Source organism: Somniosus microcephalus, chromosome 2 (assembly GCF_052327205.1).
Source record: "Somniosus microcephalus isolate GS21.2 chromosome 2, FLI_Smic_1.0, whole genome shotgun sequence".
NCBI classification, from domain to species: Eukaryota; Metazoa; Chordata; class Chondrichthyes; order Squaliformes; family Somniosidae; genus Somniosus; species Somniosus microcephalus.
In genome coordinates this window covers 380,052,374-380,079,800 of record NC_140988.1, presented here as the reverse complement: position 1 = coordinate 380,079,800, position 27,427 = coordinate 380,052,374, and the positions used below count along the sequence as shown (strand labels likewise).

At 47.6% G+C, this 27,427-nt stretch overlaps 1 protein-coding gene across 4 annotated transcripts in view; it reads left to right on the top strand.

The window, feature by feature from the left end:
• Nucleotides 1-806: 806 nt before the first annotated feature.
• dysf (dysferlin, limb girdle muscular dystrophy 2B (autosomal recessive)) overlaps nt 807-27,427 on the top strand; it is a 456,546-nt gene continuing 429,925 nt past the window's right edge. For 2 of the 4 annotated variants that reach the window (XM_085976004.1, XM_085975990.1), the window contains exon 1: nt 809-1,542. In XM_085976004.1, the coding sequence (XP_085832130.1) occupies nt 1,455-1,542 (88 nt within the window). In that variant the 5' untranslated portion in view covers nt 809-1,454. Of the gene's footprint in view, nt 1,543-27,427 lie in introns of all 4 variants that reach the window. The other 2 variants (XM_085975973.1, XM_085975981.1) reach the window with 2 other exon arrangements.

The following is a 27,427-nucleotide window of genomic DNA, read 5'->3' as shown; positions in this document are numbered from 1 at the left end:
GGAGTGCCGCACTGTCGGAGGGGCAGTACCGAGGGAGCGCTGCACTGTCGGAGGGGCAGTACTGAGGGAGCGCTGCACTGTCGGAGGGGCGGTACTGAGGGAGTGCTGCACTGTCGGAGGGGCAGTACTGAGGGAGCGCTGCACTGTCGGAGGGGCAGTACTGAGGGAGCGCTGCACTGTCGGAGGAGCAGTACTGGGGGAGCGCCGCACTGTCAGAGGGGCAGTACTGAGGGAGCGCTGCACTGTCAGAGGGGCAGTACTGAGTGCGCGCTGCACTGTCGGAGGGGCAGTACTTAGGGAGCGCTGCACTGTCGGAGGGGCAGTACTGAGGGAGCGCTGCACTGTCGGAGGGGCAGTACCGAGGGAGCGCTGCACTGTTGGAGGAGCAGTACTGAGGGAGCGCGGCACTGTCGGAGGGGCAGTACTGAGGGAGCGCTGAGCTGTCGGAGGTGCCGTCTTTCGGATGAGACATTAAACCGAGGCCCTGTCTGCCCTCTCGGGTGGATGTAAAAGATCCTGCGGCCACTATTTCGACGAAGAGCAGGGGGACTTCTCCTCTGTGTCCTGGGGCCAATATTTATCCCTCAACCAGCAGCTAAAACCAGATGATCTGGTCATTATCACATTGCTGTTTGTGGGATCTTGCTGTGCGCATATTGGCTGCTGCGTTTCCTGCATTACAACAGCGACTACACGTCAAAAAGTACTTCATTGGCTGTAAAGCGCTTTGGAACATCCTGAGGTCGTGAAACGTGCTATAGAAATCTTTCCTCCTTGATTGAGATTTCCAAGATTGTGATGTGACTCCAGGAAGACGCAGAAAGAACCGCAGGATCCGATTAATCGATTAGTAAGACCGGTCAGCGCAACTGCGGGCGAGCCCTCTGTCTCACATGGGCAGGAGCAGGAGCAGGAGCCAAGCACTGACTGCATTGCCGCAAATTAGCCAGGAGGGAGTTCCAGAGGCAACGGGTGTGTGCAGAGAGAGCGAGAGAGAGAGAGAGGGGAGAATCAGAGAGCAACAAGATAGAGGGAAGGACAAACACGGGAAGAGAGAAAGGCAAAGGGTGAAAGAGGGAGTGAGAAAGAAAAGGGAGTTGAAGAGCAGGAGGAGAGAGGAAGGGGGGGAAGGAGAGAGGAAGGGGGGGAGGGAGAGAGGAAGGGGGGAGGGAGAGAGAAGATTGTGGAAGAGAGAGAGGGAGTGCGAAAGAAGAGAGTAAAAGAGCAGGAGAGAGGGAGTGAGAAAGAAGCGAGTGAAAGAGCAGGGGGAGAGAGGAACGGAGAGGGGGGAGAGAGGGAGAGAGAAGATTGTGGAAGAGAGAGGGAGTGAGAAAGAAGAGAGTTAAAGAGCAGGAGAGAGGGAGAGATAGAAAGTGCCAGCCCTGGACGGATGAGAGAGTGCCCGGCCAGCCAGCTTTGAGCTGCCCAGCCCGGCCCGGCCCGGCTCGGGAAAGATGCTGCGGGTCTTTGTGCTCCAGGCGGAGGCGCTGCCGATTCTGCAGGAGGACATCAGCGACTCTTACTGTACGGTGACCTTTCAAGGTAAGGGGCTGGGGGACTGGGGGCTGGGGGGCCCGGGACTGGGGGCTGGGGTTGGGCTGGGGGCTGGGGGGGGCTCACTAAAACAACGGCTGCCACCCAGCCCGCTACAGCCTTGGGCCGGTCTACATGGCACCAGAGGCTGGTGCGGATTATTTCTGATGATAAATATAGCTGGGGTTTGGGTTACAGAGCAGACAGCTGGCCCGCATCAAAGGGCTAAAATTAACAGGCTTGTGGATTCAAGCAAGTGTTCGAGGTTTGTAACTTTTAAAGGGGATATTTGAGTCTATCAGATCTGATCAATCTCTCTGTCATATCATCTCTGGATCTGTCTGTAGGTGTGTCTCTCTGTCCCTTTGCCTTCTGTCTATCCTCTCTCTCTCTCTCTCTCTGTCTGTAGGTGTGTCTCTCTGTCCCTTTGCCTTCTGTCTATCCTCTCTCTCTCTCTCTCTCTGTGTGTAGGTGTGTCTCTCTGTCCCTTTGCCTTCTGTCTATCCTCTCTCTCTCTCTCTCTGTGTGTGTAGGTGTGCCCTCCTAATTATATGTAGTTATATGTGTGCGTCTCTCCTTCAAATTTCCCTTAGCAGAGAGGTCAATAACCAGGGGTCATAGATTTAATGTAATTGGTAGAAGGATTAGAGGGGAGTTGAGGAGAGATTTTTTTCACCCATAGGGCGGTGGGGGTCTGGAACTCACTGCCTGAAAGAGTGGTCGAGGCAGGAACCCTAACCACATTTAAAAAGTACTTGGATATGCACTTGAAGTGCCGTAACCTACAGGGCTACGGACCAAGAGCTGGAAAGTGGGATTGGGCTGGAGAGCTCTTTGTTGGCCAGCGCGGACACGATGGGCCGAATGGCCTCCTTCTGTAAATTTTTATGATTTTATGTAGGTATGTCGCTCTGTCTGTATCTCTCAATTCAATTCAATTCAAATTGCTTTATTGGCATGACAAGGTACATCTTATGTTGCCAAAGCACCGAAAAAACATTTATGGTTGAACACATAAACGCAGATCTATCCATACAGTGTATAAACAGATATATCCCTGTGTGTATAAATATACACTCATATAATATGCATATAATCTTTTCTTAGGTTTGATGGTTATCCCTCTGCTTATGGCAAGCTGTAACATAGTTTGCCTCTGTATGAAAATGTGACTCTCTCTAGGAAAATCTCTCTTTCTCTGTCTCTCCCTCTCTATGTAAGAATGTCTCTGTGTCTGTCTCACCCTCTCTATGTAAGAATGTCTCTCTGTCTGTCTCTCCCTCTCTCTCTATGTAAGAATGTCTCTGTGTCTGTCTCTCCCTCTCTCTCTATGTAAGTATGTCTCTGTGTCTGTCTCTCCCTCTCTCTCTATGTAAGTATGTCTCTGTGTCTGTCTCTCCCTCTCTCTCTATGTAAGAATGTCTCTGTGTCTGTCTCTCCCTCTCTCTATGTAAGTATGTCTCTGTGTCTGTCTCTCTCCCTCTCTCTATGTAAGTATGTCTCTGTGTCTGTCTCTCTCTCTCTATGTAAGAATGTCTCTGTGTCTGTCTCTCCCTCTCTCTCTATGTAAGAATGTCTCTGTGTCTGTCTCTCCCTCTCTCTCTATGTAAGAATGTCTCTGTGTCTGTCTCTCCCTCTCTCTCTATGTAAGAATGTCTCTGTGTCTGTCTCTCCCTCTCTCTCTATGTAAGAATGTCTCTGTGCCTGTCTCTCCCTCTCTATGTAAGAATGTCTCTCTGTCTGTCTCTCCCTCTCTCTATGTAAGAATGTCTCTGTGTCTGTCTCACCCTCTCTCTCTATGTAAGAATGTCTCTGTGTCTGTCTCTCCCTCTCTCTCTATGTAAGAATGTCTCTGTGCCTGTCTCTCCCTCTCTATGTAAGAATGTCTCTCTGTCTGTCTCTCCCTCTCTCTATGTAAGAATGTCTCTGTGTCTGTCTCTCCCTCTCTCTCTATGTAAGAATGTCTCTGTGTCTGTCTCTCCCTCTCTCTCTATGTAAGTATGTCTCTGTGTCTGTCTCTCTCTCTCTATGTAAGAATGTCTCTGTGTCTGTCTCTCCCTCTCTCTCTATGTAAGAATGTCTCTGTGCCTGTCTCTCCCTCTCTATGTAAGAATGTCTCTCTGTCTGTCTCTCCCTCTCTCTATGTAAGAATGTCTCTGTGTCTGTCTCACCCTCTCTCTCTATGTAAGTATGTCCCTGTGTCTGTCTCTCCCTCTCTCTCTATGTAAGAATGTCTCTGTGTCTGTCTCACCCTCTCTCTCTATGTAAGTATGTCTCTGTGCCTGTTTCTCCCTCTCTCTCTATGCAATCAGGTTTCCGCCCCTGCCACACCACTGCAATGGCCCTAATCAAAGTCACAAATGACATCCTATGTGACTGTGACCATGTTAAACTACCGCTCCTCCTCCTGTCTGCAGCCTTTGACACAGTTGCCCTCACCATCCTCCTCCAACGCCTCTCCACTGTCATCCAGCTGGATGGGACTGCACTCGCCTGGTTCCATTCTTATCTATCTAATCGTAGACAGAGAATCACCTGCAACGGCTTCTCTTCCCTCTCCCGCATCGTTACCTCTGGTGACCCCCAAGGATCTACCCTTGGCCCCCTCCTATTTCTCATCTGCATGTTGCCCCTCGGTGACATCATCTGAAAACACAGCATCAGTTTCCACATGTACGCTGACGACGCCCAGCTCTACCTCACCACCACCTCTCTCGACCCCCTCCACGGTCTTTGATTTGTCACGCTGCTTGTCCGACATCCATTACTGGATGAGCAGAAATTTCCTGCAGCTAAGTATTGGGAAGATGGAAGCCATTGTCTTTGGTCCCCGCCACAAGCTCCGTTCCCTAGCCACTGACTCCACCCCTCTCCCTGGCCTCTGTTTCAGGCGGAACCAGAATGGTCGCAACCTCAGTGTTCCATTTGACCCCAAGCTGAGCTTCCAACCTCATATCCACTCCATCACCAAGACCGCCTACTTCCACCTCTGTAACATCGCCCGACTCCGCCCCTGCCTCAGCTCATCCGCTGCTGAAACCCTCAGCTGTGCCTTTGTTACCTCTAGACTCGACTATTCGAACGCACTCCTGGCCGGCCTCCCACATTCCACCCTACGTAAACTTGAGGTCATCCAAAACTCTGCTGCCCGTGTCCTAACTCAGACCAAGTCCCATTCACCCATCACCCCTGTGCTCGCTGACCTACATTGGCTTTAGGTCTGGAAACATCTCGATTTTAAAATTCTCATCCTTGTTTTCAAATCCCTCCATGGCCTCGCCCCTTCCTATCTCTGCAACATCCTCCAGCCATAAAACTCTCTGAGATATCTGCACTCCTCTAATTCTAGCCCCTTGCACATCCCTGATTTTAATTGCTGCATCATTGGCGGCCGTGCCTTCAGCTGCCTGGGCCCTAAGCTCTGGAATTCCCTCCCTAAACCTCTCCGCCTCTCTACCTCTTAAAACGCTTCTTAAAACCCACCTGTCCTATTATCGCCTGATATGGCTCAGTGTTTATAATGCTGCTGTGAAGGGCCTTGGGACATTTTAGTGCATTGAAGGTGCTGAATAAGGGCAAGCTGTTGTTGTAAGTAGGTATGTCTCTATCTCTCTCCCCCTCTCTCTGTATATAGGTACGTATCTCTCTCTGTCTCTCTCTATGTACGTATCTCTCTCTCTCTGTCTCTCTCTATATATGTATGTCCCTCTCAGTCTCCCTCTCTGTGTATGTAAATATGTCTCTCTGTATGTAAGTATCTCTCACTCTCTCTCTCTCTATGTAAGTATCTCTCCCTCTCTCTCTCTCTATGTACGTATCTCTCTCTCTATGTAAGTCTCTCTCTCTCTCTCTCTATGTATGTAAGTATCTCTCTCTCACTCTATGTACGTATCTCTCTCTCTCTGTCTCTCTCTATATATGTATGTCCCTCTGTCAGTCTCCCTCTCTGTGTATGTAAATATGTCTCTCTGTATGTAAGTATCTCTCTCTCTCTCTCTCTCTCTCTCTATGTAAGTATCTCTCTCTCTCTCTCTCAATTCAATTCAATTCAATTCAAATCGCTTTATTGGCATGACAAGTTACATCTTATGTTGCCAAAGCATTGAAAAACATTCATGTTTGTACACAAAAATACAGATCTATCCATACAGTGTATAAACAGATATATCCCTGAGTGTGTAAATATACTTTCATATAATTTATATATACCCTTTTCTTATATTTAGTGGTTGTCCCTCTGTTTATGGCAAGCTGTAACATAGTGTGCCGCTAATGTTACACAATTTCTCTCTTCCCCTAGTAGGAATGGGAGTTTTTGGTCGTCATTCAAATTTCTGAATTCCGGGCATATTTTTGTGAATTTTGGGTAGAAATTCTCCCTTATGCCCTGATATTTTCTACAAGCTGTGAGGAAGTGCATCTCTGTCTCCACCACTCCCTGACTGCAGTGAGAGCATATCCTGTCCTCTCTTGGTAGCCGGATCTGCCTGTGTCTACCTTTTTCGATCGCCAGGCTATGTTCACTAAGTCTGTACATTGTCAAGGTTTTTCTCAGTTTGCTATCCTTTACCGTGGTCAGGTAATCAGCCATGTTGTATTGTCTGTTTAGGGCCAAGTAGCAATTGAGTTTGCTTTGGGTTTTTGTTGTTTCTGCCCAAAATGACAGATATTTTTCCTTTTGCTTAGCGACGATTGTGTTGGGTTGAATTCTTTGTGTTACGCTGTCACTGTCCTGGGACTGGTTATTGTTAGTAGTGTTAGTAGTTACTTCACTGAGTCCCAGGACTAGTTGACTGAGGGTATTCTTCTTTATGGTCCTCTCTTGGCATTTCAGGGCTTCGTAATGATAGCATTGGGGGTTGCTCATTTCTAGGTGTTTCCAAAATTTGGTGGCTCTTTTTTGGATAGTGATTATTAATGGATATTGGCCTAGTTCTGCCCTGCATGCATTGTTTATGGTTTTCCTTTGAGTCCGGAGGATACTTTTACAGAATTCTGCATGTAGGATCTCAATTGGGTGTTTGTCCCATTTTGCAAATTCTTGTTGTGTGTCTCTCTCTCTCTCTCTATGTAAGTATCTCTCTCTCCCTCTCTCTATGTAAGTATCTCTCTCTCTCTCTCTATGTAAGTATCTCTCTCTCTCTCTCACTCTATGTAAGTATCTCTCTCTCTCTCTCTATGTAAGTATCTCTCTCTCTCTCTCTCTATGTAAGTATCTCTCTCTCTCACTCTATGTAAGTATCTCTCTCTCTCTATGTAAGTATCTCTCTCTCTCTCTATGTAAGTATCTCTCTCTCTCTCTATGTAAGTACCTCTCTCTATGTAAGTATCTCTCTCTCACTCTATGTAAGTATCTCTCTCTCTCTCTCTATGTAAGTATCTCTCTCTCTCTCTCTATGTAAGTATCTCTCTCTCTCTCTCTCTCTCTATGTAAGTATCTCTCTCTCTCTCTCTCTATGTAAGTATCTCTCTCTCTCTCTCTGTAAGTATCTCTCTCTCTCTCTCTCTGTAAGTATCTCTCTCTCTCTCTCTCTATGTAAGTATCTCTCTCTCTCTCTCTCTATGTAAGTATCTCTCTCACTCTCTCTCTGTAAGTATCTCTCTCTCTCTCTGTAAGTATCTCTCTCTCCAATTCCAATTCCAATTCCAATTAAAATGCTTTATTGGCATGAAAGTTTACAGAGAACCATATTGCCAAAGCTTACATAGCAAAAAGGTACAGTTTTCCAACATTCTGTAGGTGTCAATCGATTTGACATTTGTTGGGTACATACAATATTACTTTTAAACAATATTAATTTTAAACAGTCTTTGTACTTCATTTGGTACGTTCAATATTAATTTTAAACAGTCTTAATTTTAAACAGTCCTCTCTCTCTCTGTAAGTCTCTCTCTCTCTCTCTCTCTGTAAGTATCTCTCTCTCTCTCTCTCTCTCTCTATGTAAGTATCTCTCTCTCTCTCTCTATGTAAGTATCTCTCTCACCCTCTCTCTGTAAGTATCTCTCTCTCTCTCTATGTAAGTATCTCTCTCACTCTCTCTCTGTAAGTATCTCTCTCTCTCTCTCTCTATGTAAGTATCTCTCTCTCTCTCTATGTAAGTATCTCTCTCTCTCTATGTAAGTATCTCTCTCTCTCTCTCTATGTAAGTATCTCTCTCTCTCTCTCTATGTAAGTATCTCTCTCTCTCTATGTAAGTATCTCTCTCTCTCTGTAAATATCTCTCTCTCTCTCTCTCTATGTAAGTATCTCTCTCTCTCTGTAAGTATCTCTCAGTTCAGTTCAGTTCAGTTCAAATGCTTTATTGGCATGAAAGTTTACAGAGAACCATATTGCCAAAGCTTACATTGCAAAAAGGTACAGTTTTCCAACATTCTGTAGGTGTCAATCGATTTGACATTTGTTGGGTATATACAATATTACTTTTAAACAATATTAATTTTAAACAGTCTTTCTACTTCATTTGGTACGTTCAATATTAATTTTAAACAGTCTTACTTTTAAACAGTCCTCAGGTTGTGACATGTTGTTACATATTTCTCTCTCTCTCTCTCTCTATGTAAGTATCTCTCTCTCTCTGTAAGTATCTCTCTCTCTCTCTCTCTATGTAAGTATCTCTCTCTCTCTCTCTCTGTAAGTATCTCTCTCTCTCTCTCTCTCTATGTAAGTATCTCTCTCTCTCTCTCTCTATGTAAGTATCTCTCTCTCTCTCTCTATGTAAGTATCTCTCTCTCTCTCTCTCTATGTAAGTATCTCTCTCTCTCTCACTCTCTATGTAAGTATCTCTCTCTCTCTCTCTATGTAAGTATCTCTCTCTCTCTCTCTCTATGTAAGTATCTCTCTCTCTCTCTCTCTCTCTCTATGTAAGTATCTCTCTCTCTCTCTCTATGTAAGTATCTCTCTCTCTCTCTCTCTGTAAGTATCTCTCTCTCTCTCTCTCTATGTAAGTATCTCTCTCTCTCTCTCTCTATGTAAGTATCTCTCTCTCTCTCTCTCTATGTAAGTATCTCTCTCTCTCTCTCTCTATGTAAGTATCTCTCTCTCTCTCTCTCCCTATGTAAGTATCTCTCTCTCTCTCACTCTATGTAAGTATCTCTCTCTCTCTCTCTATGTAAGTATCTCTCTCCAATTCCAATTCAATTCAATTCAATTCCAATTCAAATGCTTTATTGGCATGAAAGTTTACAGAGAACCATATTGCCAAAGCTTACATAGCAAAAAGTTACAGTTTTCCAACATTCTGTAGGTGTCAATCGATTTGACATTTGTTGGGTACATACAATATTACTTTTAAACAATATTAATTTTAAACAGTCTTTGTACTTCATTTGGTACGTTCAATATTAATTTTAAACAGTCTTAATTTTAAACAGTCCTCAGGTTGTGACATGTTGTTACATATTTGGCCCCAAGGTATGGTCTGTCTCCTTCTCCTAGGACTAATCTCAATTTTGACAGGTCATCCAATTCCTTGAAATCTGGGGTTGTTTGGCTTAGCTTGTTGAATAATATGTTTCTTGATGTGTTGAATTTTTCGCATTTTAGGAGGAAATGCATTTCTGTTTCAACCTCGCCGGCCAGACATTGATCGCATATTCTATTCTCTCTAGGCTGCCAGGATTTCTTGTATCTGCCTTTTTCAATTTCCAGTTGGTGGTCGCTTAGTCTGTACCTGGTGAGGGTCTGTCTCTGTTTTGTGTCTCTGATGGTCATGAGGTAGTCTGCCAGTTTATATTCTCTTTTTAGGGCCCGGTAACATTCTAATCTGCTTTGGCTTTCGGTTATTTTGTTCCAATGTTCCAGGTAGGTTTCTTTGCATTGTTTAATGATTTGGTTCACTCGGATTGGTGTTTGGACGGCTGTGTTGGTCTGGGGCTGGTCAGGGTCCGGCTGAGTACTTAGTTTCAGTAGCAGCTGACTCAGGGGACTCTTTTCTGGGTTTAGCTCTTGGGTCTGAAAGGCTTTGAAATGAAGGGTGTCTGGGGAGCTAGATTTGAGGTGATTTAGGAAGTTTAGTGCTCGTTTTTGGATGTTTATTATCAGTGGGTATCTGCCTAGTTCGGCTCTGCATGCATTTGTTGGCGTTTTTCTTTGGGTGCGAAGGATGCTTCGGCAGAATTCTGCATGTAGGGCTTCTATTGTGTGTTTTTCCCATTTAGTGTAGCTTTGGTGATTTAGCGGGCCCCATACTTCACTACCGTACAGTGCAATGGGCAGGATTATGCTGTCAAATATTTTGAGCCAGATTTTGATTGGGATTTGGATGTTGTAGAATTTTCTTTTTATTGCATATAGGGCTCTTCGGGCTTTTTCTTTTAGTGCATTCACTGCTATGCTGAAGCTCCCTGATGCTGTAATAGTTAGACCAAGGTAGGTGTAGCTCATAGTGTGTCCTATAGTGGTATCACTGAGGGTAAACTGGTATTTGTTTTCCTGACATCTGGGCCGTTTTTGAAAAATCATGATGTTGGTTTTCTTTAGATTTACTGTTAGAGCCCAATTTTGGCAGTATTTGTCGAGTAGGTCTAGTTGTTGCTGTAATCCCTGTTCTGTGGGAGACAGCAGAACCAGGTCGTCCGCATAGAACAGGGATTTCACTTCTCCATCCAGGAGACGGAGACCTGGTGACTCGCTTTGCTCCAGCATGTCTGCTAATTCATTTATGTATATGTTGAACAGGGTCGGGCTCAAATTGCAGCCCTGCCGGACGCCTCTTCTCTGGGTGAAGAAATCGGTGCGTTTGTCTCCAATTTTGACCCCGCATTTGTTTTTCAGATAGATTGATTTAATAAGGTCATAGACTTTGTCCCCTATTCCACACTGAAGAAGTTTATAATAGAGCCCTTCGTGCCATATAGAGTCAAAGGCTTTCTTGAAGTCGATGAAACAGGCGAATATTTTCCCATTTTTTGTTTGGTGTATATGTTTTTCAATGAGGGTGTGAAGGGTATAGATATGGTCGGCGGTGCGGTGTTTTGGAAGAAAGCCTATTTGGTTTTTTGTCTCTCTCTCTCTCTATGTAAGTATCTCTCTCTCTCTCACTCTATGTAAGTATCTCTCTCTCTCTCTCTCTATGTAAGTATCTCTCTCTCTCTCACTCTATGTAAGTATCTCTCTCTCTCTCTATGTAAGTATCTCTCTCTCTCTCTATGTAAGTATCTCTCTCTCTCTATGTAAGTATCTCTCTCTCTCTCACTCTATGTAAGTATCTCTCTCTCTCTCTCTCTATGTAAGTATCTCTCTCTCTCTCTATGTAAGTATCTCTCTCCAATTCCAATTCCAATTCAAATGCTTTATTGGCATGAAAGTTTACAGAGAACCATATTGCCAAAGCTTACATAGCAAAAAGGTACAGTTTTCCAACATTCTGTAGGTGTCAATCGATTTGACATTTGTTGGGTACATACAATATTACTTTTAACAATATTAATTTTAAACAGTCTTACTTTTAAACAGTCCTCAGGTTGTGACATGTTGTTACATATTTGGCCCCAAGGTATGGTCTGTCTCCTTCTCCCAGGACTAATCTCAATTTTGACAGGTCATCCAATTCCTTGAAATCTGGGGTTGTTTGGCTTAGCTTGTTGAATAATATGTTTCTTGATGTGTTGAATTTTTCGCATTTTAGGAGGAAATGCATTTCTGTTTCAACCTCGCCGGCCAGACATTGATCGCATATTCTATTCTCTCTAGGCTGCCAGGATTTCTTGTATCTGCCTTTTTCAATTTCCAGTTGGTGGTCGCTTAGTCTGTACCTGGTGAGGGTCTGTCTCTGTTTTGTGTCTCTGATGGTCATGAGGTAGTCTGCCAGTTTATAATCTCTTTTTAGGGCCCGGTAACATTCTAATCTGCTTTGGCTTTCGGTTATTTTGTTCCAATGTTCCAGGTAGGTTTCTTTGCATTGTTTAATGATTTGGTTCACTCGGATTGGTGTTTGGACGGCTGTGTTGGTCTGGGGCTGGTCAGGGTCCGGCTGAGTACTTAGTTTCAGTAGCAGCTGACTCAGGGGACTCTTTTCTGGGTTTAGCTCTTGGGTCTGAAAGGCTTTGAAATGAAGGGTGTCTGGGGAGCTAGATTTGAGGTGATTTAGGAAGTTTAGTGCTCGTTTTTGGATGTTTATTATCAGTGGGTATCTGCCTAGTTCGGCTCTGCATGCATTTGTTGGCGTTTTTCTTTGGGTGCGAAGGATGCTTCAGCAGAATTCTGCATGTAGGGCTTCTATTGTGTGTTTTTCCCATTTAGTGTAGCTTTGGTGATTTAGCGGGCCCCATACTTCACTACCGTACAGTGCAATGGGCAGGATTATGCTGTCAAATATTTTGAGCCAGATTTTGATTGGGATTTGGATGTTGTAGAATTTTCTTTTTATTCGCTCTATGTAAGTATCTCTCTCTCTCTCACTCTATGTAAGTATCTCTCTCTCTCTCTCTCTATGTAGGTATCTCTCTCTCTCTCTCTCTATGTAAGTATCTCTCTCTCTCTCTATGTAAGTATCTCTCTCTCTCTCACTCTATGTAAGTATCTCTCTCTCTCTCTCTATGTAAGTATCTCTCTCTCTCTCTCTCTATGTAAGTATCTCTCTCACTCTCTATGTAAGTATCTCTCTCTCTCTCTATGTAAGTATCTCTCTCTCTCTCTATGTAAGTATCTCTCTCTCTCTATGTAAGTATCTCTCTCTCTATGTAAGTATCTCTCTCTCTCTCTATGTAAGTATCTCTCTCTCTCTCTCTATGTAAGTATCTCTCTCTCTCTCTCTATGTAAGTATCTCTCTCTCTCTCTCTCTATGTAAGTATCTCTCTCTCTATGTACGTATCTCTCTCTCTCTCTCTCTCTCTCTCTCTATGTACGTATCTCTCTCAATTCAATTCAATTCAATTCAAATGCTTTATTGGCATGAAAGTTTACAGGGAACCATGTTGCCAAAGCTTATATAACAAAAGGTACAGGTTTCCAACATTCTGTAGGTGTCAAACGTTTTTGACCCTCGTTGGGTACAGACAGTATTAATTTAAACAGTTGTTGACCCTCGTTGGGTGCATTCAGTATTAATTTAAAACAGTTGTTGGGTACATTCGGTATTGATTTAAACATTTTTAGCATATATATGCTATGGGTGTGCTCGTTAGTCACTCAATGTTCCTCAGGTTGTGACATGTTGTTACATATTGGGCACCAAGATATGGTCTGTCTCCCTCCCCCAGGACTATTCTTAATTTTGACAGGTCATCCGATTCTTTGAAATCTGGGGTTGTAAGGCTGAGCTTGTCAAAATATATGTTTCTTGTCTCGTTGAATTTTTCGCATTTTAGGAGGAAGTGCACCTCTGTCTCAACCTCGCCGGCCAGACAGTGATCACATATTCTATTTTCTTTAGGTTGCCAGGATTTCTTGTATCTTCCTTTTTCAATTGCCAGTTGGTGGTCGCTTAGTCTGTATCTGGTGAGGGTCTGTCTCTGTTTTGTGTCTCTGATGGTCGAGAGATAGTCTGCCAGTTTATATTCTCTTTTTAGGGCCCGGTAGCATTCTAATCTGCTTTGGCTTTTGGTTATTGTGTTCCAATGTTCCAGGTAGGTTTCTTTGCATTGTTTAATGATTTGGTTCACTCGGATTGGTGTTTGGGGAGCAGTGTTGGTCTGGGACTGGTCAGGGTCCGGCTGGGTAGGATAACTTAGTTTCAGTAACAACTGACTCAGGGGACTCATTTCTGGGTTCAGCTATTGGGTCTGGAGGGCTTTGAAATGAAGGGTGTCTGGGGAACTAGATTTGAGGTGATTTAGAAAGTTTAGTGCTCGTTTTTGGATGTTTATTATCAGTGGGTATCTGCCTAGTTCGGCTCTACATGCATTTGTTGGTGTTTTCCTTTGGGTGCGAAGAATGCTTCGGCAAAATTCTGCATGTAGGGCTTCTATTGTGTGTTTTTTCCATTTAGTGTAGCTATGGTGATTGAGTGGGCCCCACACTTCACTACCATACAGCGCAATGGGCAGGATTATACTATCAAATATTTTGAGCCAGATTTTGATTGGAATTTGGATGTTGTAGAATTTTCTTTTTATTGCATATAGGGCTCTTCGGGCTTTTTCTTTTAGTGCATTCACTGCTATGTTGAAGCTCCCTGATGCTGTAATGGTTAGACCAAGGTAAGTGTAGCTCATAGTGTGTCCTATGATGGTATCAGTGAGAGTAAACTGGTATTTGTTTTCCTGACATCTGGGCCTTTTTTGAAAAATCATGATGTTGGTTTTCTTTAGATTTACTGTCAGGGCCCAATTTTGGCAGTATTTGTCGAGTAGGTCTAAATGTTGCTGTAATCCCTGTTCTGTGGGAGACAGCAGAACCAGGTCGTCCACATAGAACAGGGACCTCACTTCCCCATCCAGGAGACAGAGACCCGGTGACTCGCTTTGCTCCAGCTTGTCTGCTAACTCATTTATGTATATGTTGAACAGGGTCTCTCTCTCTCTGTAAGTATCTCTCTCTCTCTCTGTGTATGTAGGTATCTCTCTCTCTCTATGTATGTATCTCTCTCTCTCTCTCTCTCTCTCTCTATATGTACGTATCTCTCTCTGTCTCTCTCTCTATGTAGGTATCTCTCTCTCTCTCTCTCTGTATGTACGTATCTCTCTCTCTCTGTCTCTCTCTCTCTATGTAGGTATCTCTCTCTCGCTCTCTGTGTATGTAGGTATCTCTCTCTCTCTCTGCAGTATGTGGAGTAGTCCAGTCTGAGGGGGTGGGATGGTTGATCGTGACATTGGACAACAGCTGCCGTGACCAGCTGAAACCACGTGACCAGAGTCTTTGCTGCATTGGCACTGACCCGCACTCTGTAACATTAACTGCAGAGGTGACAGTGAGCAGCTCTCATTCACAATCCATCTGAGACTGCAGGGGCACGGGGAACAGCATCGTCACATTAAGTATAAAGGTTGCAACGACCATATATTTTGTGTGTGAAAACGCTGCCTGTAATTTTTTGAGGAGAGAATTTGAACTCTGGCATTTTCTATCACTCTGCTGAATTCTTCGTTCTGCTTGAGAGAAGAGGCAGGCAGTGCAGGAATCCTCCGGGAGTGTGTCATTTGGTTTTTAGTACTGAGGGTGATAACACCGCGGGAATGCAGTCTAGAGAACATCCATGGCACCGTGGGGCAAATGACTGTACAGTGCGGGTGCACAGCAAAGTGTAGAAATGCAGTGGTCATAGGGGATTCGATAGACGGGGTGACAGACAGGCATTTCTGCAACTGCCGACCTGAGTCTCGTGTGGCATGCTGCCTCCCTGGTGCCTGCCAGGGTACAGGACATCACTGAATGGCTGCAGAACATTCACCGGGGGGGAACGGGAACAGCCAGATGTCGTGGCCCATGGTGGAACCAATGGCGCAGGAAGGAAAAGGGCTGAGGTCCTGCAGTCAGAGTTTCAGGAGCAAGGGAGGAAGCTAAGGAGCAGGATCTCAAAGGTAGTAATCTCTGGATTACTCCCAGTGCCACGTGTTAGTGAATACAGGCGCTGTAAGATGAGGCAGGTTAACGCATGGCTGGAGAAATGGTGCAGGAGGGAGGGCTTCAGATTCCTGGGCATTGGGACCAGTACTGGGGCAGGAGGGACCTGCACAAGATGAACAGGTTGCGCCTCAACAGGACTGGGACCAATGTCCTTGCAGCAAGGTTAACTAGTGCTGTGGGGGAGGGCGGGGGGTGGGCACAAGGAAGAGGCATCAGAGAGCAGAAACAAGTTGCATAGAGAATTGAGAGAGACAAACAGCATTAGAATAAAGAGTATTCCAGAATGAGAAGGGGTCAGACAGGGAGAAAAACACGAGGCAGACTAAGGCGTGCTTGGAGCGCATGTGCGTAAATGCACGGTGCGTGGTAAGACAGATTGGTGAGCTGCAGGCACAAGTCGCCTCATGGGACTATGATATAGTGGCAATAACGGAAACCTGGCTCATATAAGGGCAGGAAAGGGAACTTAACAGTGCTGACTAAAAATTATCCTGATGAAATAGGGAAGGGAAAAAAGGAGGGGGTGGCAGGATTGGTCAATTACAGCACTGGAAAGGGATGATGTGCTCGAGGGTGCAAAGACAGAATACATTTGGTTAGAGTTAATGAGCAGAAGAGGAGTTGTTACCTTGCTGGGTGTAGACGATAGGCCACTAAATAGTGGGACAGAGTTAGAGGAGCAAATGTGCAGGCAAATTTCAGACAAATGCAAGCACTTTAGAGCTGTGATAATGGGGGACTTCAATTATCCTAATACAAATTGTGATAATAACAGTGTAAAGGGTAAAGAGGGGGCAAATTCCTGAAATGTGCACAAGTGAACTTTATTGATCAGTACGTTTCCCATCAAGGAAGGAAGCCGTGCTCGATCTAGTTCTGGGGACTGAAGTGCGGCAAATTTCAGCGGGAGAGCATTTGGGGAACAGCGATCACAATATCATGAGGTTTAGAATAGTTATGGAAAAGGACGAGGAACAATCAAAGGTGAAAATACTCAACTGGAGGAAGGCTAGTTTCAGCGAGTTGAAAAGCGATCTGGCCCAGGTGGATTGGAATCAAAGATTGGCAAGTAAAACAGTAAATGAGCAATGGGAAGCCTTCAAAGAGGAGCTAGTTCGGGTACAGATAGACATGAGGGGGAAAGGAAGGGCATCCAAAGCTAGAGCTTCCTGGGTGACTAAAGATATAGGCCTAGAAATTGGGTTGGTAGCGCCGGCGCTGAGCGCCTAAAGAGACCTAGAATTGGGGCGAAGCACTATGTTGGGGCGGATGCTATGAAGATAGCGCCGCCTCAGAAATTGACTATACATTTAGCGCCTGCACTAAGTGTTTGCACGCGCCCACGAGCGCAAGCAGCTTATGATGTCATTTCAGTGTGCAACGCCTTTTAGGAGCGCCTGAGCGCATATTGGGTGGCGCCCGGAGCCTTAGCGCCCAGCGCTATTAGTGACAGTTCGAGGGAGGGCTAACAGGCCCTTCTTGGAGTAGGGCGGCGCTATTTAAAGGGGACAGCTCTAGTACAGAATCTTCTGCCACTTGGCCTGCTCATTGCGATCGCTGCTAGAGAGAGTTGGCGAGCTAATGTGGAGCGGAGTTCTGGGATTTGAGCTTTGCAGTACTTGGGACCTTCAACCCTGTCCGAAGCACTTGCAGCACTACACCTAAAAGCCTTTTGACCAACTGGCATTGGAATGGGAGCTTGTTCGGAGGGCGACGGCCTCATCGCCCAACACTGTGAAGGGGCAGAGAGACGGCGGGAGAGGGGGCAGGGATTGGCCAGAAGGAGGAGGGGCAATCGAGGTCAGCCAATCCGACGGGATGCTGCGAGGGTCTTTAGGCAGCAGGTGACAAGCCTTGACATTTCGGAGGAGCAGTGTTTGGGAAGGCTCCGAATCTGGAGGGACATTGTTACTGATCTGTGCCACCTGCTTGGTCAGGATCTGCAGCCGCGTGAACGCTGCAGAACCTCTCTGTCCGTGATGGCTACACTGACTGATGGCCTCCATTTTTATGCCAACGGATCCTTTCAGTCAGCCATTGGGGACAATGCGACTGTCGCTCAGGCTGCAGTCCGCTGTTGCATCCGGCAAGTGACAGATGCCCTTTATAGGCGAACGCATCCATTCATTACCTTCCCTCGGACCCTGCACAAGCAGACGGAGGAGGAGGAGTATGAGGAGGAGGAGGAGGAAGAGCAGGCGGAGGAGGAGGAGGAGGAAGATGGAAGGGCTGCTGAAAGTGGAAGGTCCATACGTCAGAGGCTGCTCTGGACTCGTCTCGACACCCCTGTGGCGGAATGATGAGAGTCTTACCTCATGCGCACTTTGGATGTTTGAGGGCCTCTGCATGCCAGCATCACTGAAAGTAGTCACATGCACCAAGCAACATTGAAACTTCTGTTTATTGACACAAAAGTCTTTCATTACAGCTAAACAACGTAAAGTGAGCAGAAACCATAATTTCCAAAATAAATGTGACCTGTTCGGCCAAGCCGCAAAACTCAACAAAAATCTGCAACTATAACAGCAGCTGAGGGTGTCCTTGACTTTGGACAAACAAACGTCTCAGCACCTCCCTCTACAACTGGCCCCTTGAGGGAGAACGACTTCTCTTTCACGCCCGGCCCCTTCCCTCCCTGCTGCTCCTACGTAATTGCACCCCAGTGGCGGGCTCAAGGCTGGGGGACGCTTGCTCACCGTCTGGACGCGCAGAAGCCCCTGAGGTACGGCCTGGCCGACCTCTGGGCTTGGAGGGTGCGGACGCAGGATGCTTGCTTTGAGCATGGCTGGAAGCAGTGTGGGCTGCAGGTGGTGGCAGCTGCAATGCAGGTGTCCCAGCGCTGGCATGTGCAATGGTCTCCTGACGAGAGAGGACACCTGCACCATGGTCGGACAACACACTGGCTATCTGAGGGGAGCGGCTCGGCTCATCCGCCACAATCGCAGGCTCCACGGATTCCTGGCCTTGTACGGGAGTGGAAGGGCCCGGGGTGATCCTATCTGATGCAGAGACGGTGGCTGCAGTGAGACATCGCGTTGCGTCAATCTGGCTGTGGAGGAGACCAGCAAGTGACTGCGTGGCAACAGTGAGGACCTGTGTGCCAGGTGCCAGTGCTTCGGAGAAGGCCTGGACAGTTCTTCCCATGGTCTCGGACAAGGCAGGAGCCGACCGCTCCACTGCCTCGGACAAGCCCTGCACAGACCTTTCCAGGGATTGTCCGAAGCCCTGAACAGTCCTTTCCATTGCCGACTCAAAGCCGTGGACAGTCCTCTCCATTGTTGGGCCGAAGCCCTGGATAGTCCTGTCCATTGTGGCCCCGAAGCCCTGGATAGACCTGTCCATTGTTTCCCCGAACACCTGGAGAGTCCTCTCCATTGTTGTGCCAAAGCCCTGCAGAGTCCTCTCCATTGTTGCCCCGAAGTCCAGCATACTCCTAGCCAATGAATCTATTGACTCAGGCATCTTCTCCACTGCAGCCATCAGCTCCGTGTGTCTGACCCGGGCCTGTTTGCTCATCTCTGCCAGGCGACAGACCTCATCTGCACTCTGTGCAGCAGTCATGACGACCTGCCTTGCCCTGCGGGGAGACGGTGGCCAAACTTGCCTATCCCCCCTGCGTTGCTCCATGCCGCTTGGTCCAGCAACTGGTTCATCCTCAGAGCCACCCCCCCTCCCCTCCAGGGGACTACTATCCCCAGTCTGCAGATGTCTCAGCTCCCCGGATTCTGCAACGGCTGGTCTGGATTCCTCCTGGTCCTCGCCTCCGGTGGCACTGGCACTGGCAGCTTCAGCGCGTTGAGCCTGAGTTGGTGCTGCTTCATCTGAAAGTGGGAGGTGGAAGAGTGGCTTTAGCAAAAGGACAGCTTTGCTGAAAGGCATGCCAGATTGCGGCAAGGCTCTGACATGGCTGCACACTGAGGATGCATGCTGGCGGGGGGACCAAGTGGAAGGCAACAGGTGGAAAAGGTGAGTCTTACCCTCGCTGTCGGTAATGGGGTCAGCAGATGCAGTGGTGACTGGACCAGACAGACGTCCTCCAAGTATCTGGTGCACTCTCTCCTCCAGATCCGTGAGAGTGACCACTTGTGCAGGTCCGCCACCGGTTCGACGCTGCTCCTTTCGAATCTGCGCCATCTTGGACTGCAGGGGAAAGAAGGGGAGGTTCTGTTACATGAGGCCTTGAGACATCATCGCATGCCCCCCATTGTGCAAGAGCCCTTACATGAGACCTTGAGACCTCCTCGCATGCCCCCCATGGTGCAAGAGCCCTTACATGAGGCCTTGAGACCTCCTCGCATGCCCCCCATGGTGCAAGAGCCTTTACATGAGGCCTTGAGACATCTGTCCATGTGTGTGCCCAGAAAGGGCCATGGGTGCATACTGACAGATGGCCATTGGCGCATCATTGCAGCAGGGTGCCCGAAGTCAGCTGCAGATGGAGGGAAGCACAAGCTTGGTAAACCATCACTCACCCTAACGATCCGTGTGAGGTCGTTGAATTTCTTCCTGCACTGAACAGGGGTCCTGGTCGCCATGCTGCTGGAGTTCACCCTCACAGCAACCTCCCTCCAAGATCGTCGGTAAGCCTTCTGATTTGGCCTCTTGCCATTATCCGGATACAGGACCTCTCGACGGTGTTCAACTGCAGCCACCAAGTGGTCCAGAGCCTCAGTGCTGAAGCGCTCTGCTCTCTGCCTAACCTTCTCCATAATGAACAACTTTGTACCGCCAGACAAGGGCGAGCGCCGAATCTGAGGCCTACAGGGCATTGGGTGTTGAAGCTCAGTCTGACTGACCCACCCCTTTAAGAGCCGGCCGGCGCCTGTAGGTCTCGTGCTTTCCTGTAATTGAGTTCACCTGCGCTGCGCCCGTCCGCGTCGATATTGAGTAGCGCCTGACCTTTTGCGCCTTAAGAGCACCGTGCAACGGCTGAATTAGCGCCTCAAGACCCTTTGGGGGCGATGCAACCCAATATCTCGCCAGGCAGCGATAAGTTTCGTCTGGCTATAAACTTAGCGCTTCGCCAGTTCTAACGCCTCAAGCGAGGCTATACCCAATTTCTGGGCCATAGAGGTTAAAATGAGACAGAAAAAGGAGGCTTATGATAAATGTCAAGGTCATAATTCAGTAGAGAGCTGAGCTGCACACAGAAAGTACAGAGGAGAACTGAAAAAGGAAGAGGGACAAAGGGAGAGTCTGAGAATAGATTAGCATGCAACATAAAAGGGAAGACTTTTAAATATAAATAGTCAAAAGAAGAGTGTGATCAAAAAGATGATCTTGTGGAGGCACTAAATGAGTACTTTGCATCTGTCTTTCCTAGAGAGGAGCTTGCAGCCAATGTTACAGTAAAAGAGGAAGTAGTAGAGAAATTAGATAGGAAAAAGATAGATAAAGAGGAGATACTTCAAAGGTTGGCAATGCTTAAAGTAGAAAAGTCACCCGGTCCGGATGGGATGCATCCTACTATGTTGCTGAGGGAAGTAAGGGAGAAAATAGCGGGGGCTCCGGCCACAACCTTTCAATCCTCCTTGGATATGGGGGTGGTGCCAGGAGATTGGCTGATTGCAAATGTTAAACCCCTATTCAAAAAAAGGGATGGCGGGGGGGGGCGTTTAAACCAGGTAACTACAGGCCAGTCCGCCCAACGTCAGTGGGGAAACCAACCTCTCGAGACCATAACCTGAGACAAAATGAATTGCCACTTGGAAGAACATGGGCTAATAAATGACTCAAAGCTTGGAAATGTAATAAACAATGAGGAGGATTATAGCAGATTTCAGGAGGACATAGACAGACTGGTGAAATGGGCGGACACATGGCAGATGACATTTAACGCAGAGAAGTGTGCAGTTTTGGTAGGAAGAATGAGGAGAGGCAATATAAACTAAAGAGTACAATTCTAAAGGGAGTACTGGAACAGAGAGAGCTGGGGGTGTACGTACACAAACCTTTGAAAGTGGTTTGTCAAATTGATCAAGCTGTTTTTAAAAAAAAACATCCTGATCCTTGACTTTATCAATAGCGGCGTAGAGTACAAAAGCAAGGAAGTTATGAGAAATCTTGCCACATCACTGGTGAGACCTCAGCTAGAGTATTGTGTCCAATTCCGGGTACCGTATTTTAGAAAGGACGTCAAGCTTTGGAGAGGGTGTAGAGGAGCTTTCTCACAGAATCATACAATGATACAGCACAGAAGGAGGCCATTCAGTCCATTGTGTCTATGCTGGCACGTTGGGAGTGCTGTCCAATTTAGAACATAAGAAATAGGAGCAGGAGTAGGCCATTCAGCCCTTCGAGCCTGCTCCGCCATTCAATGAGATCATGGCTGATCTTCTGCCTCAATTCCATTCACCGGCCCTATCGCCATATCCCTTGATGCATTTACTAGTCAGAAATCTATTGACTTCTGTTTTGAATATACCCAATGATTGAGCCTCCACAGCCCTCTGGGGTAGAGATTCACCACCCTCTGTGTGAAGAAATTTCTTTTCATCACAGTCCTGAATGGCCTACCCTTTATCGTGAGGCTGTGGCCCCTGGTTTTAGACCCCCTAATGGGATTAGTTTGGGATTGATACAGGTCTATGGGGAGAGAGTGGGGCAGTGGGATTAGTTTGGGATTGGTACAGGGCTATGGGGAGAGGGCGGGGCAGTGGGATTAGTTTTGGATTGATACAGGGCAATGGGGTGAGAATGGGGCAGTGGGATTAGTTTGGGATTGATGCAGGGCTATGGGGAGAGAGTGGGGCAGTGGGATTAGTTTGGGATTGATGCAGGGCTATGGGGAGAGAGTGGGGCAGTGGGATTAGTCTGGGATTGATGCAGAGCTATGGGGAGAGGGCGGGGCAGTGGGATTAGTTTGGAATTGACATTGGGCTATGGGGAGAGAATGGGGCAGTGGGATTAGTTTGGGACTGATACAGGGCCATGTGGAGAGAGTAGGAGATTGGATTAGTTTGGGATTGATACACGGCTATGGGGGGAGTCCGGGGCAGTGGGATTAATTTGGGATTCATACAGGGCTGTGGGGAGAGAGCGGGGCAGTGGGATTAGTTTGGGATTGATACAGTGCTATAGGGAGAGAGCGGGGCAGTGTGATTAGTTAGAGATTGATACAGGGCTATGGGGAGAGTGCGGGGCAGTGAGATTAGTTTGGGATTGATACAGGGCTGTGGGGAGAGAGCAGGCCAGTGGGATTTGTTTGGGATTGATACAGGGTTATGGGGAGAGAATGGGGCATTGGGATTAGTTTGGGGATTGATACAGGGCTATGGGGAGAGAGCGGGGCAGTGGGATCAGTTTGGGATTTATACAGGGCTATGGGGAGAGAGTGGAGCATTGGGATTAGTTTTGAACTGATACAGGGCTATGGGGAGAGTGCGGGGCAGTGGGATTAGTTTGGGAATGATACAGGGCTATGGGGAAGGGGCGGGGCAGTGGGATTAGTTTGGGATTGATACAGGGCTATGGGGAAAGAGCGTTGCAGTGTGATTAGTTTGGGATTGATACAGGGCTATGGGGAGAGAGCAGGGCAGTGGGATTAGTTTGGGATTGACACAGGGCTATGGGGAAAGAGTGGGCCAGTGGGATTAGTTTAGGATTGATACAGTGCTATGCGGGGAGTCTGAGGCAGTGGGATTAATTTGGGATTGATACAGGGCTGTGGGGAGAGAGCGGGGCAGTGGGATTAGTTTGGGATTGATACAGGGCTATAGGGAGAGCGCGGTGCAGTGGAATTAGTTAGAGATTGATACAGGGCTATGAGGAGAGTGTGGGGCATTGGGATTAGGTTAGGATTGTTACAGGGCTGTGAGGAGAGACCAGGGCAGTGGGATTAGTTTGGGATTGATACAGGCTGTGAGGAGCGAGCGGGCCAATGGGATCAGTTTGAGATTGATACAGGGCTCTGGGGAGAGAGTGGGGCAGTGGGATCAGTTTGGGATTGATACAGGGCTATGGGGAGAGAGTGGAGCAGTGGGATTAGTTTTGAATTGATACAAGGCTATGGGGAGAGAGCAGGCCAGTGGGATTAGTTTGGGATTGATACAGGGCTATGGGATTAGTTTGGGATTGATACAGGGCTATGGGGAGAGAGTGTGGCAGTGGGATTAGTTTGGGATTGATACAGGGCTATGGGGAGAGAGTGGGGCAGTGGGATTAGTTTGGGATTGATACAGAGCTATGGGGAGAGAGTGGGGCAGTGGGATTAGTTTGGGATTGATACAGGGCTATGGGGAGAGAGCGGGGCATTGGGATTAGTTTTGAACTGATACAGGGCTATGGGGAGAGTGCGGGGCAGTGGGATTAGTTTAGGAATGATACAGGGCTATGGGGAAGGGGCGGGGCAGTGGGATTAGTTTGGGGATTGATACAGGGCTATGGGGAGAGAGCGGGGCATTGGGATTAGTTTTGAACTGATACATGGCTATGGGGAGAGTGCGGGGCAGTGGGATTAGTTTAGGAATGATACAGGGCTATGGGGAAGGGGCGGGGCAGTGGGATTAGTTTGGGATTGATACAGGGCTATGGGGAAAGAGCGTTGCAGTGTGATTAGTTTGGGGTTGATACAGGGCTATGGGGAGAGAGCAGGGCAGTGGGATTAGTTTGGGATTGACACAGGGCTATGGGGAAAGAGTAGGCCAGTGGGATTAGTTTAGGATTGATACAGTGCTATGCGGGGAGTCCGAGGCAGTGGGATTAATTTGGGATTGATACAGGGCTATGGGGAGAGAGTGGGGCAGTGGGATTAGTTTGGGGATTGATACAGGGCTATGGGGAGAGAGTGGAGCAGTGGGATTAGTGTGGGATTGATACAGGACTATGGGGAGAGAGCGGGATAGTGGGATTAGTTTGGGATTGATACAGGGCTATGGGCAGTGAATGGGGCAGTGGGATTAGTTTGGGATTGATACGGGGCTATTGGCAGAGAGCGGGGCAGTGGGATTAGTTTGGGATTGATACAGTGCTATGGGGAGAGAGCAGGGCAGTGGCTTAGTTTGGGATCGATACAGGGCTGTGGGGAGAGAGCGGGGCAGTGGGATTAGTTTGGGATTGATACAGGGCTATAGGGAGAGCGCGGTGCAGTGGAATTAGTTAGAGATTGATACAGGGCTATGAGGAGAGTGTGGGGCATTGGGATTAGGTTAGGATTGTTACAGGGCTGTGAGGAGAGACCAGGGCAGTGGGATTAGTTTGGGATTGATACAGGCTGTGAGGAGCGAGCGGGCCAATGGGATCAGTTTGAGATTGATACAGGGCTCTGGGGAGAGAGTGGGGCAGTGGGATCAGTTTGGGATTGATGCAGGGCTATGGGGAGAGAGTGGAGCAGTGGGATTAGTTTTGAATTGATACAAGGCTATGAGGAGAGAGTGGAGCAGTGGGATTAGTTTTGAATTGATACAAGGCTATGAGGAGAGAGCAGGGCAGTGGGATTAGTTTGGAATTGATACAGGGCTATGGGATTAGTTTGGGATTGATACAGGGCAAAGGGGAAAGAGTAGGGCAGTGGGATTAGTTTGGGATTGATACAGGGCTATGGGGAGAGAGTGGTGCAGTGGGATTCGTTTGGGATTGATACAGGGCTATGGGGAGAGAGTGGGGCAGTGGGATTAGTTTGGGATTGATACAGGGCTATGCGGAGAGAGTGGAGCAGTGGGATTAGTTTGGGATTGATACAGGACTATGGAGAGAGAGCGGTATAGTGGGATTAGTTTGGGATTGATAAAGGGCTATGGGCAGTGAATGGGGCAGTGGGATTAGTTTGGGATTGATACGGGGCTATTGGCAGTGAATGGGGCAGTGGGATTAGTTTGGGATTGATACGGGGCTATTGGCAGAGAGCGGGGCAGTGGGATTAGTTTGGGATTGATACAGGGCTATGGGGAGAGAGTGGGGCAGTGGGATTAGTTTGGGGATTGATACAGGGCTATGGGGAGAGAGTGGAGCAGTGGGATTAGTGTGGGATTGATACAGGACTATGGGGAGAGAGCGGGATAGTGGGATTAGTTTGGGATTGATACAGGGCTATGGGCAGTGAATGGGGCAGTGGGATTAGTTTGGGATTGATACGGGGCTATTGGCAGAGAGCGGGGCAGTGGGATTAGTTTGGGATTGATACAGTGCTATGGGGAGAGAGCAGGGCAGTGGCTTAGTTTGGGATCGATACAGGGCTGTTGGGAGAGAGCGGGGCAGTGTGATTAGTTTGGGATTGATACAGGGCTATAGGGAGAGCGCGGTGCAGTGGAATTAGTTAGAGATTGATACAGGGCTATGAGGAGAGTGTGGGGCATTGGGATTAGGTTAGGATTGTTACAGGGCTGTGAGGAGAGACCAGGGCAGTGGGATTAGTTTGGGATTGATACAGGCTGTGAGGAGAGAGCGGGCCAATGGGATCAGTTTGAGATTGATACAGGGCTCTGGGGAGAGAGTGGGGCAGTGGGATCAGTTTGGGATTGATACAGGGCTATGGGGAGGGAGTGGAGCAGTGGGATTAGTTTTGAATTGATACAAGGCTATGGGGAGAGAGTGGGGCAGTGGGATCAGTTTGGGATTGATACAGGGCTATGGGGAGGGAGTGGAGCAGTGGGATTAGTTTTGAATTGATACAAGGCTATGGGGAGAGAGCAGGGCAGTGGGATTAGTTTGGGATTGATACAGGGCTATGGGATTAGTTTGGGATTGATACAGGGCAAAGGGGAAAGAGTAGGGCAGTGGGATTAGTTTGGGATTGATACAGGGCTATGGGGAGAGAGTGGGGCAGTGGGATTAGTTTGGGATTGATACAGGGCTATGGGGAGAGAGTGGGGCAGTGGGATTAGTTTGGGATTGATACAGGGCTATGGGGAGAGAGCGGGATAGTGGGATTAGTTTGGGATTGATACAGGGCTGTGGGGAGAGAATGGGGCAGTGGGATTAGTTTGGGGATTGATACAGGGCTATGGGGAGAGAGCGGGGCATTGGGATTAGTTTTGAACTGATACCAGGCTATGGGGAGAGTGCGGGGCAGTGGGATTAGTTTGGGATTGATACAGGGCTATGGGGAAAGAGCGTTGCAGTGTGATTAGTTTGGGGTTGATACAGGGCTATGGGGAGAGAGCAGGGCAGTGGGATTAGTTTGGGATTGACACAGGGCTATGGGGAAAGAGCGGGCCAGTGGGATTAGTTTAGGATTGCTACAGTGCTATGCGGGGAGTCTGAGGCAGTGGGATTAATTTGGGATTGATACAGGGCTGTGGGGAGAGAGCTGGGCAGTGGGATTAGTTTGGGATTGATACAGGCTGTGAGGAGAGAGCGGGCCAATGTGATCAGTTTGAGATTGATACAGGGCTATGGGGAGAGAGTGGGGCAGTGGGATCAGTTTGGGATTGATACAGGGCTATGGGGAGAGAGTGGAGCAGTGGGATTAGTTTTGAATTGATACAAGGCTATGAGGAGAGAGTGGAGCAGTGGGATTAGTTTTGAATTGATACAAGGCTATGGGATTAGTTTGGGATTGATACAGGGCAAAGGGGAAAGAGTAGGGCAGTGGGATTAGTTTGGGATTGATACAGGGCTACGGGGAGAGAGTGGGGCAGTGGGATTAGTTTGGGATTGATACAGGGCTATGGGGAGAGAGTGGGGCAGTGGGATTAGTTTGGGATTGATACAGGGCTATGGGGAGAGAGTGGAGCAGTGGGATTAGTTTGGGATTGATACAGGACTATGGGGAGAGAGCGGGATAGTGGGATTAGTTTGGGATTGATACAGGGCTATGGGCATGAATGGGGCAGTGGGATTAGTTTGGGATTGATACGGGGCTATTGGCAGAGAGCGGGGCAGTGGGATTAGTTTGGGATTGATACACGGCTATGGGGAGAGAGCGGGGCAGTGGATTAGTTTGGGATCGAGACAGGGCTATGGGGAGAGAGCAGGGCAGTGGGATTAGTTTGGGATTGATACAGGGCTGTGGGCAGAAAATGGGGCAGTGGGATTAGTTTGGTGTTTGTTGTAGCACAGATACACGAGAGAACAGTTTATGAAGGTACATAATATGAGCCCGGATTTTACGGGGTCTATATGCGCACGTGGCCGTAATTGCCCCGCAAGTTCCGGGTTTCCACTTGCGTTGCGCCGGGCCGAAAACCCCGAACTTGCGATCTTTCAAATTTCAGCTCGACAGATCACCCGCATGTGCAGGAAACGGACATTCTCTGGCGGAGGGTTGGGCTGCTGCCCATCTAATGCCCACAAACTCTTGCGTCTGGTAAAAGCAGACCTAGGGCCTTTTACCAGCGTAAGGGTTGAAATAAATATTAAGATAAAATCTCTTTAATCATTTAAACATTCAAAGTCCTTTCAAATTATATTAGGTTATTTATGATCCCTTTAAAAAATGTTTAAATGTATTT